The sequence below is a fragment of the Podarcis vaucheri genome (assembly GCF_965113315.1).
Source record: "Podarcis vaucheri genome assembly, chromosome: 10".
Classification (NCBI taxonomy): domain Eukaryota; kingdom Metazoa; phylum Chordata; class Lepidosauria; order Squamata; family Lacertidae; genus Podarcis; species Podarcis vaucheri.
In genome coordinates, this window is record NC_138748.1 from 2055803 (window position 1) to 2069926 (window position 14124).

Here is a 14124-nt window from a genome sequence, read left to right on the forward strand (position 1 = left end):
GGGCATGGGGAAGTCCGATGGCTTGGTGACACTGTTCAAAATGCGGTAGTCCACTACGAGTCTTTTTTGGGGCGTGTCTCGCTTCTTCACAAAGAATACAGGACTGCCCCCCGCTGCCTGGGACTCTCGGATGAAACCGCGCTTCAAATTATGATCTATGAACTCTTTGAGTTCCTGCAGTTCGTCTTCAGACATGGAATACAGCTTCCCTTTGGGCAGCGCCGCCCCCGGCAGCAGGTCAATTTTGCAGTCATATGGTCTGTGGGGGGGTAGCTTGTCTGCCTCCTTCTCGCAGAAAACCTCCAAAAATTCTGCGTACTTGTGGGGAATCGCTTGCAGCGTGCCTAGCAGCAGCTGTGACTCCTCTTGCTCCCCTTCCTGCTGGGGCATGATGCAGTGTTCAGCACAAAAGGAAGAGCCGAAGGTCAGCTGCCTCTGGTACCAAGCCAGCGTCGGGCTGTGCTTGTCCAGCCAACTCATGCCCAATACAATAGGCGTGTCCGAGAGTTGAGTGACGTTGAAGCTGATGATTTCCCTCTGATTTCCAAGCCGCAGCACCATAGGTGGCGTCTGCTTCACCACTTGCCCCCCTAACAGCTCCCTGCCATCCACCGTGACAACCTGCAGGGGCAGCGTGGCAGGCAGCAACTGTATAGCGTGCCGGTCGACAAAGTCCTGCCCTATGAAGTCTGCATTGCTTCCCGAGTCGACGGTGATTGGCACGTCCATGGTGATTCCATTGGGTAGCTGGAGCGATGCGGTGAGCCTCACTACTGGCTTGGGCGGGAGGGGGTCCATGGGCGGTAAAATCTCTGGGGACTGCTTCACTGACACGTCTGGCTGGGCCCCAGTGCCTCTTCCTCCAGCCAGACATCGTCGTTTCCCTGCTGTGGTTCTCCGTGCTGCGTTGCTGCAGTCACCATTGCTGAGGCTGCAGTGTGCTTGTGGAGCCTCCGGGGACACTCTTTCGCCATATGCCCTGGATCCTCGCAGATATAACACTTCCTGTTCCCTCTAGGAGGCTTCGCTTTCACTGCTGCCGGTGCTAGGGCTCTGGCTGCTGACTGAGCCCTTGCACTCCCAACCTCCATCGGTTCCACCCCTCCCCCTGTTGGAGGTGTGGATTGCGCACGCGCTGCTTCTCTGGGAAGGAAGGAGGAGCCTCTGGCTGGTTCGCGCCCGCTGCGCCCTTCGTCCCTGCTCCACGGACGTTCTTCCAGCCGCACCCCCACCGCCAGCGCCCTCTGAACGATCTCCTGCGTGGTCCGGGGTCTCTCCCCCCCTCGCAATCTCATCTTTAACCGAGTTGTGCAAGCCCTCCCAAAAAAGGTCTCTGACAGGAGCCGAATCTCTGTCCCATTCCAGGGCACTGACCAAAGCGAAAAAGCGGGCATGATACTGCCTTACGCTGGCCCTCCCTTGCCTTAGTCCATGCACCTCCTTTCGGGCAAGATCCACGTCAATGCTTGATAAAAAACAGCCATCCATCGCTTTAATAAAGGCGTCCGCATTTTGGAGCGCAGGATCCTTATCTCTCCACAAATTGCGCAGCCATGCTTTTGCGTCTCCATGCAAATGGGACATGATGAACCCCACTTTCTCTTGTTCATCTCTAAAGTCTTTGTGCAGTAGTTGCAGTGCACACATTACGTCTGCTCTAAAGTTGGGGTACTGTTGCAAATTCCCATCGAAGTGAGAGACCAGACCGCCTGTGCGTCTCCCCAACCCAATCCCCTCTGATTTGGGTGTCTGTTGCCCTTGCTTCGTCAGCACGTCCAACCTGACCTGGAGATCCCTGTAGGCGGCAGCTGCTTCCTCCTCTCTCTTCCTGGACGCCAGCGCCTCGGCATTCAGTCGTGAAACTGCTTCTCTGAGTTCCGTTATTTGCTGTTCGGCCGTCATATTGTCTGCCGTTCGTGAGCTCTCTTGTAGGCACCCGCTTTCCCTCCTCTCCGCGAGGCCGTGGATGCCCACAATTTGAAGAGACGGAGCTTACTGTCAGGGTTACTTCCAGATCCTAGCTCACAGAGGATCACGCTAGCCAGCGATCGTTAAATAAAAGTCTTTATTGAGTTACAGTCTCCATTCTCGAGCTGCTGCGTGCAACCCTACGTCTTATGCTTAGATCGGCGAAGCTCCGTCTGAGTCTCCGCCCCTTGCGCACCAACTTAATATCCTAGCCCTGCTCCACCTTTTCCGCCTGACAGTTCTCCTCTGGGTCCCTCTGCCCCCCCCCGGGTCTCTTCCTTCCGGGATTCTTCTGACGCTGACCCCCCTGACTCTCCTGTCTCCTTGCACCGGGCTTTAGGACCTGGCTCCCTTTCCGGGCTGCCTACTGCGCCACCTTCCTGTGCATTTGAACTTGGCGCGCGCGCCCAACCTTCCACTTTCCGTCTAACCGTCACTTCGCTCCCCGATGAAGGTGTGGCCACTCCTGACTCGTGCCCTCCCTCCTGTTGCGAGCTGCCAGCGCTTGATCCCTGGCGCTCTTCCTCTTTCCTCCTCTCTGGCGGTGACGTTGGTCCCGATCTCCAACTGCTCCCCTCTGAGTCCCCTTTGGCTCTTTCTTCCTGGGGTGTCCCCCTAGTCTCCCCCCTTGCCCTGGCCACTGGTGCTCCTTTTTGTGAATCTTCTGATTCACTGGAAAGACTCGGAGATCTCGGGTCGTCGTCATCACTCATCCTTTCTTCTGCCTCCTCCCCCTCGCTCTCTGTTTCCTCCCTTGCCCTCGCCTCTGCTCCTGAACCCCTGACATTAACAATTAAAAATATTAATTTAATTAGTGATATTACACCTCAATATGGAAAGAATTTAAAAGAGACCTGGATATATGGAATAGATTAAAGCTGTCCTGGACCGGGAGAATGGCAGAGATTAAAATGAATATTCTTCCAAAGATGTTATTTCTCTTTCAAACGATCCCTGTGATTAAGGGGTCATCTCAGTTTAAGGATTGGCAAAAAACCCTATCAAGATTTATTTGGCAAGGAAAGATACCAAGGATCAAATTACAATTATTAACAGACCGGAAGGAAAAAGGAGGGTTTTCAGTACCAAATTTGATACTATGTGTCAGAGCTGCTTCCAGATCCTAGCTCACAGAGGATCACGCTAGCCAGCGTTCACTTTTTAAAAGTCTTTATTGAGTTACAGTTTCCATTTCCAAGCTGCAGCGTGCAGCCCTACGTCTTAGAAGCTAGACCGGCGAAGCTCCGTCTGAGTCCCCGCCTCCTGTGCACCAACTTAATACTCTAGCTTTACTCCACCTCTTCCGCCTTTCCTTCTTACTCTGGGTCCCTCTGCCCCCCGTGGTCTCTTCCTTCCTGGACTCTTCCGACACCAACCCCCCGGACCCTTCTCCCTCTTTGCGGCGGGCTTTAGGACCTGGCTCCCTTTCTGGGCTGCTTACTGTGCCGCCTTCCTGCGCATTTGAACTTGGCGCGCGCGCCCAACTTCTCACCTTCCTCTTGACCGTTTCCTCACTCCCCGACGGAGGTGTGGCCAATCCTGACTCAAGCCCTCCCGCCTGTGGCGAGTCGCCTGATCCCGATACCTGGGACCCTTCCTCCCTACTGCATTCTGGTGGGGAAGCTGGCCCCGATTTCCAACTGCTGCTCTCTGAGTCCCCTCTGGTCCCTTCTTCCTGGGGTGTCCCCCTAGGCTCCCCCCTTGCTCTGGCCACTGGCGCTCCTTTCTGTGAATCTTCCGATTCACTGGAAAGACTCGGAGACCTCGGGTCGTCGTCATCACTCATCTTTCCTTCGGACTCCTCCCCCTCGCTCTCTGTTTCCTCCCTTGCCCTCGCCTCTGCTCCTGAACCCCTGACACTATGTTATGAAGCATCCTGTTTATGTTGGATTAAGGAATGGATCATCTTGGAAAACATGGACTTGTTGGATTTGGAAGGGTACAATAATAGATATGGATGGCATTCTTATTTGTGGCATAACAAGGTGAAAGTCCATAAAGGTTTCATGAATCATATTTTTAGAGGTGCCCTGTATGAAGTTTGGGGAAAAAATAAAAATTTACTAGAAAGAAACACACCCTGGTGGCTACCACCGATAGATATATTAGCAACAACAAAAAAGTGAATATGGAAGGAAAGAGAATAACATATGAAGATATATTAGTAAAAATGGAGAGTGGATGGAAAATCAAAACATATGAGGAATTAAAAGATGGGTTAACAGGGTGGTTACAATACCATCAGGTAAATGGATTATGGAATGAGGATAAAAAATTAGGATTTAGTGAGAAAAAATCTAAATTCCAAATAGAAATTTTGGAAGGAAGAACAAAACTTTTATCCAAGATGTACAATTTCCTGTTGGAATGGGATACCAAGGGCGAGTTGATAAAAGAAGTGATGGTAAAGTGGGCAATTGATTTTGGTTACAACATAGAATACGATAAATGGGTAAATTTATGGAACAAAGGGATGAAATTTACAGCATGTTCCACTTTAAGGGAAAACCTGGAAAAACTGATGTACCGGTGGTATGTTACCCTGCTCAAATTGGCAAAAATGTACAAAATGGGTAACAAAGCCTGTTGGAAATGTAAACATAAGGATGGGGATCTCTACCATATGTGGTGGGTATGTGACGAAATGAATTTTTTTTGGGATCTAATATATAATGAACTTAAGAAACCTTTTAGGTACACTTTCCCGAAAAAAACGGAGACATTCTTATTAGGGATAATAGGGGACGAAATAAAAAAGGAGGATCGTACATTATTCCAATAATGGTGGCAGCTAGGGTTCTTGTAGCCCCAAAATGGAAGTCACCGGAGATCCCAACAGTTATGGAATGGCAGGCTAATTTTTTTGAATATACGGAATTAGCGAAAATGACATATAAAATCCGCAGCCTTGGTAGGCTTCCAGGCCTCGGTTGAGACCTTGCAGAGGCAGCGGAGGAGGACGTGGGGCCACTTCTGTCAATCAGTCATGTCCTAGAGAAATCAGGACTATTGGCGGGTGTGATATTATAAATGAACAATCCTATTTCCATAATAACTTTTCTTGTCTAGGGTGTTTGGCAAAGAGGTTTAATTGACTTTAAGAAAACATTGCAGGACCTGCTAACATGTTGGTTTGGGATCATTTTTGTTTTAACATCTTATAATTTTAGTTATGTTAATTGCCAGTTGTTGTGATGATTACTTATTCTATGCCAAACTAATTTAAATGCAGACATGTGCCTGAAAAGCTTTGGTTGGATGTGAAATTGTCAGCATGTCAGATGGAGAGCTGGTGCCTTGCCTTGCCTTGTCATATTGGAGGATATGGGAGTACAGTTTCACTTAAAATCTTTTGAAATACATAAAGCATAGATGCAAGCATGAAAAATGAGGATATGAAACACCAGAAATGTAGCATTCATTAAGATTTTGGCATGGGAAACAATCTGAAGTGATGCAACACGTGCTGAGTTTGCATCCATAAAGTGTGGCACACTTTTAAATGCTTTATAACTACTGCAGTTTCCACCTAAGATAGGCTGCAATCTTGATAAGCCTATCATCCTGGCCTACTTTGCACATTAAGCCAGTGTTTTTGAAATATTTTGAGCTCAGACAATTTTATGATTCTGTGATTCACTCTCATTTCTGCCCTCTCCAAAACCATTTTTGCTGTTGTTGGCATCCGCCTGTCTCGAAACACAATGGAGTGACGTCGCCAGGGGTGACGTCAAAATGCTGCATTAGCAGCACTGAAGTGACCTCCCCGGGGTATAAGCTTGGGCAATGTGTATGGAGTTCCTGGGCTGCCCCAATGACAACGCCCCCTCTCAGCCTCGCTGGTGCAGTCCAAAGGAAAGTAGAGCAATCCGTTTGGCACCAACTTGGATGCAGGAGTTGCCAGAATGAGGCATACAAGGCGCCATTAGGCCTTAGGGACTTCTCCTGAAGGCAGCAGACGTTTAGCATCAGAGTTTTCCTTCTTCTAGATGGACTACCTTCCCAGGTTGACAACCCCCTTCTGCCCCTCACTTCCCATCTGCTTTCCACCTACAGGGAAATGCAATTAAAACAAAGTAGCAGCACTTCCCAAATCATAGAATCATAGAGTTGGAATAGACCACAAGGGCCATCGAGTCCAACCCCCTGCCAAGCAGGAAACACCATCAGAGCACTCCTGACATATGGTTGTCAAGCCTCTGCTTAAAGACCTCCAAAGGAGGAGACTCCACCACACTCCTTGGCAGCAAATTCCACTGTCGAACAGCTCTTACTGTCAGGAAGTTCTTCCTAATGTTTAGGTGGAATCTTCTTTCTTGTAGTTTGGATCCATTGCTCCGTGTCCGCTTCTCTGGAGCCGCAGAAAACAACCTTTCTCCCTCCTCTATGTGACATCCTTTTATATATTTGAACATGGCTATCATATCACCCCTTAACCTCCTCTTCTCCAGGCTAAACATGCCCAGCTCCCTTAGCCGTTCCTCATAAGGCATCGTTTCCAGGCCTTGGACCATTTTGGTTGCCCTCCTCTGGACACGTTCCAGTTTGTCAGTGTCCTTCTTGAACTGTGGTGCCCAGAACTGGACACAGTACTCCAGGTGAGGTCTGACCAGAGCAGAATACAGTGGCACTATTACTTCCCTTGATCTAGATGCTATACTCCTATTGATGCAGCCCAGAATTGCATTGGCTTTTTTAGCTGCCGTGTCACACTGTTGGCTCATGTCAAGTTTGTGGTCAACCAAGACTCCTAGATCCTTTTCACATGTACTGCTCTCAAGCCAGGTGTCACCCATCTTGTATCTGTGCCTCTCATTTTTTTTGCCCAAGTGCAATACTTTACATTTCTCCCTGTTAAAATTCATCTTGTTTGTTTTGGCCCAGTTCTCTAATCTGTCAAGGTCGTTTTGAAGTGTGATCCTGTCCTCTGGATTGAGATAACTGTGGGGCAACCAATAAAGTATTGTTATAGATTGGGGGGGCCCTCCCTAAACCCTAGAAATTAATAAATTGTAGAATTTTGATTATTTGGAGTATTGAAGTGAAGATTGTAGGACAGTGGAAAAATACCGGCTAAGCTTCCTTTCCAAGCCAGGGCCACACTTGGGATAGGGGCATTAACAAGACAAAAGGTGCTGATGGCCCATCTGAGAGGAATTCTTGGGCCTGGGCAGATAGAGGTTGCCATGGTGATGGGGTGTGTGTTTGAGGTGTCAGGTAAAGAGAGTCTTTAGAGCAAGGGGTGCTGGGAAGAAGGGAGAGAATAGGCTGAGATCCATCTTGGGCCAACCCACACTCGGAAAACCAGTTACAGGTAGGTAGCCGTGTTGGTCTGCCATAGTCAAAATAAAAAAAATCCTTCCAGTAGCACCTTAAAGACCAACTAAGAACTTAGTTGGTCTTTAAGGTGCTACTGGAAGGAATTTTTTTATTCGGAAAACCAGTTCATTATGCTGCCAAGTGTAAATCGGACAGGGAGCCTAAGCCAATGACAAGTGTGTCTGTATGATGCAAACATTTCACATTTTTCATTCTCGCAAGCCTATGGCAGCTGCCTACCCACCAGCAGCTGCCATGTGGCTGGGAGAATATCTCAATGAGCCAACAACATGGGCAGGCACCAGTCATGTGAGTCATCTCACAGGAACTGCCTACAGATAAGCAGCTACCAGTTGGCTTGGAGAACAGATAAATTCCTAATCCTGGGTCCTCTACAGTCAGAGTCACTGAGTTGGACGAATCCTTGAGAAATCATTCAGACTATCACCCCACCCCACTCCACTCCACCCCATCTCATTTTATATTTAAGTCACAACTAACATTTTTCTACTTGTGTGTGTGCAGGAAAAGAATTTAGATTGGTTTCCTCGGATGAGAGCCATGTCCTTGGTCAGCAACGAAGGTGACAGTGAACAGAATGAAATCAGAAACCTGCATGAGAGATTGGAGTCCACCATGAGCCTGGTCAAGCAGCTTTCCAGTCAACTAGCTGAGCTTAAAGAACAGGTTGGTTGGTTCTTTGTTTATTTATATTTTACATAGCAGAGTTTGAGTAGACAGCTTCATGCATGTAAAAAGAATTAACCTCTCAGCTAGATCCCAGTGGGGTTCTTCCAGTAAAAATCACCTTTTGTCAGAAGTCTTAATCCAGCTTCACAGAAATTAAATGGATTTGGATTTGATATCCCGCCTTTCACTCCCTTTAAGGAGTCTCAAAGCGGCTAACATTCTCCTTTCCCTTCCTCCCCCACAACAAACACTCTGTGAGGTGAGTGGGGCTGAGAGACTCCAGAGAAGTGTGACTGGCCCAAGGTCACCCAGCAGCTGCATGTGGAGGAGCAGAGACGCGAACCTGGTTCCCCAGATTATGAGACTACCGCTCTTAACCACTACACCACAGTGGCTCTATCTATGCAATAGATATCTATGCAATAGGTAGTAAAGAGGAAATTTCCATAGAGCTAACATTCTGGTTGATTAATCTCATTAATCAATCAGTGAGTTGTCTTTTATGCATTGTTGAAGCCAAGGCGCTGTGGACCTGATTGGTGCCTAAATGGGAGACATGGAGAGCTTTCTGAAGAAAGAGTGGGATGTAAAGAGGTATCAAATGATTGAGTAGTCAGTTACATAAAATATATTTCACTGTTAACGAAGACATCATTATAAATCCCACTTTTATATAGCTGTCAATGTAGGGTTTTTTTAAAAAATAAAAAGCTAACATTTATTGTTAGAAGGGGAAAGTACATTTTTCTGTGTATCACAGTTACACACCAGAATCAACGTTAGTCTCAAGCATGCCCTTACCTCTCAGCCACACCAATTACAACTTACATTTATCTATTATAATTGGCTCCCATCAAGTAACACAAAGGTGGCTAACCCCCTTGCCTGGAGCAGGCAAGCAAATTTTTATAGACCCCCAGCATACCCACCCACCTGATTTTGGTAGCAGTGGCAAAAAGCAAACTAAATAAAAACTGTATTTGAAACTCTCCATCCAGCCCAGCACCATGATGGGAATGCAAATTGCCATTATGGGGTAGACAAAATATTTGGATCATTCCCAAATCAAGACCCCCAAGCAAGGCTGTTCAGGGCACTTTGGCAATTCAGGTGTTTTAAAAAATGCAGCAGACAGCATGTTTGCAAAAATGTAAAAAATCTTCTCAGTTTGCCATATGAGGAAGATGCCAGGCTGAGATGAGGGGAAGGAAGAGCTCTTCTGTAACCAACAGGTTTTGCTTCTAACTAGAGGGAATAACTTATACAGTATAGGCTTTTCAATCATCGTGCTTTGAGGAAGGAAAGTTAAAGTAATAAAACTCATTGCTAGTTCTGCTTGTTTGGAAAATTGTGGATCCGGGCAGTGACCATTTTATGTGTGATCACATGCATGCTTGTCACTGCCAACCCAGAAACGGGGCAGACTTATGTGTGCTCCACCAATGTGTTGGGTCAGGAGCAGAACCCTCACACAAAACGGTCATTGTCTGCATTGAGGTCCTTCTGCCTCTGTCCCATCTATCCACACTTCAAATCAGTTTTGCACTTAGTTTCTGTTACTTTTGGTACAAATTGACCATAATGCTAGCATGAAGCTCCGCCCCCCCCCCCCCATGCATCAACTCAGAACTCTAGTCCTTGAGTACATCCTTCTGACCCTTTGCTGGCTACTGTCCTGGGAGAATTTCTATATCGAATGTAGTCTTACGATATAGTCATTTCCCACAAAACCACAGGGAGTGAAGCAAATCCCTTTGTGTTCTCTCTCCAGAAAAAGGGCAAACTGCAGGTTGCTGCTCTTGCAGAAAACTTGCTGTCTTCTGAAATATGGCAGGATTCTTCTGCTTAGAAGCAGCTACTGTGCCTGCACATTTAATTAAACTCTGCCAGAAAGAAAAAAGTTAATAGCCGTGATTTAACTGTATTTCCATATAAAGTTGAACTGGGGGAGGGGGGGAGGTGATTCTGAGCAACTCTTGCTCTTTTCCAAAGAGTTGAATCAGGCTCTGAACTCAATCCTGAGCTTGGCGAATACCCCTTGTAATAAGCCCTCCTCTTTAGCTTATAGCAGTACAGCCCTACAGTATGTATATTTAGTTGTAAGTTTTTTTCATTCTGTTGAATAGGACTTATTCCAAGCTAAGTGTGTGTAGGATTGCAGTTAAATCTGTTAAATTTTGCATTTCATATATATATTTTTATGATAGCAACAGTTGAGACAGGTGAACAAGACATTTAGATTTGAGAAGGGAAAGTAAAATCCATCTTCCCTGGGTAATGCGAACACTGTGTACGGGTGCGCATTTCTGATCTTTGTGCCAATAAATTGCTGTGAGGAAGGGGAAATTGCCCTAAATTAATGTGCTAATTAGGGACGCGGGTGGCGCTGTGGGTAAAAGCCTCAGCGCCTAGGGCTTGCCGATCGAAAGGTCGGCGGTTCGAATCCCCGCGGCGGGGTGCGCTCCCGCTGCTCGGTCCCAGCGCCTGCCAACCTAGCAGTTCGAAAGCACCCCCGGGTGCAAGTAGATAATTAGGTACCGCTTACCAGCGGGAAGGTAAACGGCGTTCCGTGTGCTGCGCTGGCTCGCCAGATGCAGCTTTGTCACGCTGGCCACGTGACCCGGAAGTGTCTCCGGACAGCGCTGGCCCCCGGCCTATAGATGTGAGATGGGCGCACAAACCCCAGAGTCTGTCAAGACTGGCCCGCTCGGGCAGGGGTACCTTTACCTTTACCTTTAATGTGCTAATACTTGCCTTCCAGAATTTACATATTTTTTAAAAAAATATTCACTTGCAAGGAACCCCCTTTTTTCTTTAGTTTTTTGGTTTCAAAATAATCTCCTTGATGGTTTTTTCCATCTTTTTTTATCTTGCAAAATGAAATGAAATAAATGTCAGAGTGTAATGTTTGTAATTGCATGTCTTTGCTAAAGAGCAGTCAGGAGCTTATATTGTCTTTGTCTCCCTCTCCACCTTTAGATGACAGAACAAAGGAAGAACAAGCAGAGGCTGGGCTTTCTTGGATCAAACACAGCAGCAGCGTCCCACACGAACCATCCCATGCCCCCCCACTGAGACCATGGTGGGGGAGGGGCATGACTAGCGTTTCATCAGTATTCTCGCTTGACTACAGAATGAAAAATCAGGAGTGGTGAACAGCGCCTATTGTTACAAAGTTACAAACAACAGTGTGCCAGGATGTTAAGTGGTTTAGCTCTGGGAACAATTAGTAACTGTTTTTTCTTCACTGTGTGGTAAGGGGAGCTCTTCTACATCTTTCCTCAGGCAAAACAATTTAAAACTGGCGAGGGTGGGGTCGCAGTGGGGAGAGATAGTACAACCTTAATTTACTCTCTTGTAATTCAGTTGGCTGCCAGCAGATGCATAGGCATGGCAGAATTTGGTTCTGTTGTTTTGAATGCCACCATATGAATCCTTGTAAAACTAATGGAGCAACCAAGAAACAGAGGAAATAATTTATTAACACAGAATCCAACAGCATCATTCGGAATCTGTAGAAGTTCTTTGTTGTCACCTTTGCTGGCCAGCATAATTTTTTATGTTTGTTTGGAATTTTTTCTCTCTCTCTCTTCAATCTAATTACCGTAAATATGTTATTGGAGGAGGCAGTAATGTTATGGCAAGTTAATTTGCATTGAAAGATGAACAAAATCACCCTCAAAGAAGCGTTGTTTTTCTCTTTAAAAAAAAGAGGGTTGCAGAGACAAGTATTAAGGCTAATAGAAATTTTGCTGTCAGCTGTGCAATTCCTTATTTATAAAATAGAGCACAAATGAACCTGCAGCTGGGAGAACTTGAAATTTATGCACATAACCACTGACAACATTAACTGGAAGTGATTTCTTTACTCTTGAATTTAGATGTTCCCTATTAATGTGGCTGCAAGTAGAGAATTCAACTAACGGTGGTCTTTAACTGTGTTTTAAAATTCATGTTCCAAGGAGAGAGTTGAGGAGAAAATGTGCTATTTTAGAACTAGTGTTAGAGATTAATTTCAGGGGGTAAATAGCTTTGAGATGAACTGTCTAGAAAAAATGTAATGATATTGTTACTGTCCATAAACCACAGGAAAAATTGCTTTTTTTTTTTGCTTCAGCTCCTCCTTTCTCTTTTTCCTGTACATACAACATGTTTCTCAGATAGGGTTCCCCTACTGTATGAATGGACATCCTCCCACCATCCCTGACCATTGGTCATGTTGGCTAGGGCTGATGGGACTGATGGGAGTTGGAGACAAACAGATTCCCCACTGACACAGGAATATTTCATCAATATGCATCTTCTGATCTAGATTGTGGCCATCATTGGTTCTGCTTGGAATTCATGTGACTTTGCTGTGGTGAAGGGAGATCAGCTCTAGTTTCCAATTCAGAATCAGGTTTGTACTATAGGCAGGGCCTTATGTTCTTTCCTTTGACAATCCAAGAGACTTCAAAAGTGCAGAACTCACAAATGAGAGTGAAAGGCATGCAGTCTGCACTATTTCTAAGTAAATCTTGCTCTTCTCTAGCACTTGTCTGCAGCTGAGTGTTTTAGTACAAATGCTGCTAAAGAATTGTAAAAAGGCATTGAGCAAAGCAAAACAGAGGGACGCAGGTGGCGCTGTGGGTTAAACCACAGAACCTAGGGCTTGCCGATCAGAAGGTTGGTGGTTCAAATCCCCGCGACAGGGTGAGCTCCTGTTTATCAGTCCCTGCTCCTGCCAACCTAGCAGTTCGAAAGCACCCCAGTGTAAGTAGATAAATAGGTACCGCTCCAGTGGGAAGGTAAACGGCGTTTCCGTGCACTGCTCTGGTTCGCCAGAAAGTGGCTTAGTCATGCTGGCCACATGACCTGGAAACTGTCTGCGAACAAACTTTGGCTCTCTCGGCCAGTAAAGCAAGATGAGCGCCGCAACCCCAGCATCGTCTGTGCCTGGACCTAATGGTCAGGGGTCCCTTTACCTTTACCTGTAAAGCAAAACAGGTAGCCCTGATTGCATATTATAAGAGCTAAGAAGGAAACAATTAGCAGTACTGGAAAGTTTGAAGAGAGAATTATCATGTTTGCTATTCCTTCTTGGAATAAAGCAATCCAAATTTGGAAGCCATAAATGCAATTCTAATGCCATTAAATCAGTGAGATTACAAATAAAATTTCAGGATTACACCATACAGTGCAATTCTACATACTTACTTTGCAAGTTCCATTGGCTTGTAACAGAGAATTTATAAGAATTGGTGCTCAGCCTTTTGTTAGTTTTCAAGAGGCCTATGTGGTCAATATTTAGTGGCTTGCATCCCACACCTTTTACATGTTAGGGTGAGTTGTGTAGACTACAAGGTCAGATTTTAACATTATAGTATGTTGGGTTTATTGATAGAATGAATCTCTCTCTCTTTGGGCCACCTATATGGGTTCAAAGTGGAAAACTGATTCCTGGGTGCCTTACCAAATTGCAAGCCTTTGTGTCACCTTAACAAGCTCAGACTTAGTCCTCCTCTTTAGTCTGAATCATGCAAAAAGATCAAAACAGCTCAGCGGGAGATCAATAATAGATTGCAACTGCCCATATTCAGATTGTGCCTGGATTGAGGCCTTGCTTTGTCCTTCCCTCCCCTTTGCATCTCACTCTGAGGATATGGAGGTTTCACTGACAAAGTGCCTGCATAAATTGAAAGCCAAACTGCAGAATCTGTTCCAGCCCTAGTAGGAACTGATCAAAAAAGTTTCAATGTTAACCAATTGATTTATGCACCTCTGTGAAGAAGAAAAGAACTGCAGTCTAGTAAGGGTAGTGTATGGCAGGCTGTCACTCAGAGGTTTTGCTTGTGTAAGGACCCAGCCTCATTCCCTGGCATCTTAAGTTTAAAGAATATCGGACAACGGGACTGGGAGAGATACTTGTCTGAGACTTTGGAGAGCCATTGCCAGTCAGAGTAAATAGTCCTTAGCTAAAAGAATTAAGAACCTATTCCATCCTATAAAGCAGTGCTTCTCAAATTTGAGCCTCCAGCTGTTGTTGGACTACAACTCCCATCACCGCAATCAGTGATCAGGGATGTTGGGAGTTGTAGTCTAACCACAGCTGAAGGTCCAGGTTTGAGGAAACATTGCTACAAAGTATAAGTGCTTGCTTGTTCCAGC

The 14124-nt window shown here is 46.0% G+C and overlaps 1 protein-coding gene across 7 annotated transcripts in view; it reads left to right on the forward strand.

The window, feature by feature from the left end:
• Nucleotides 1-12077, forward strand: part of ITPR2 (inositol 1,4,5-trisphosphate receptor type 2) — a 387592-nt gene extending 375515 nt beyond the window's left edge. For all 7 annotated transcript variants that reach the window (XM_082240062.1, XM_082240063.1, XM_082240060.1 and 4 more), the window contains 2 exons: nucleotides 7813-7974; nucleotides 10957-12077. In XM_082240062.1, the coding sequence (XP_082096188.1) occupies nucleotides 7813-7974; nucleotides 10957-11052 (258 nt within the window). In that variant the 3' untranslated portion in view covers nucleotides 11053-12077. The remainder of the gene's footprint in view (nucleotides 1-7812; nucleotides 7975-10956) is intronic.
• The last annotated feature ends 2047 nt before the right edge of the window (nucleotides 12078-14124 follow it).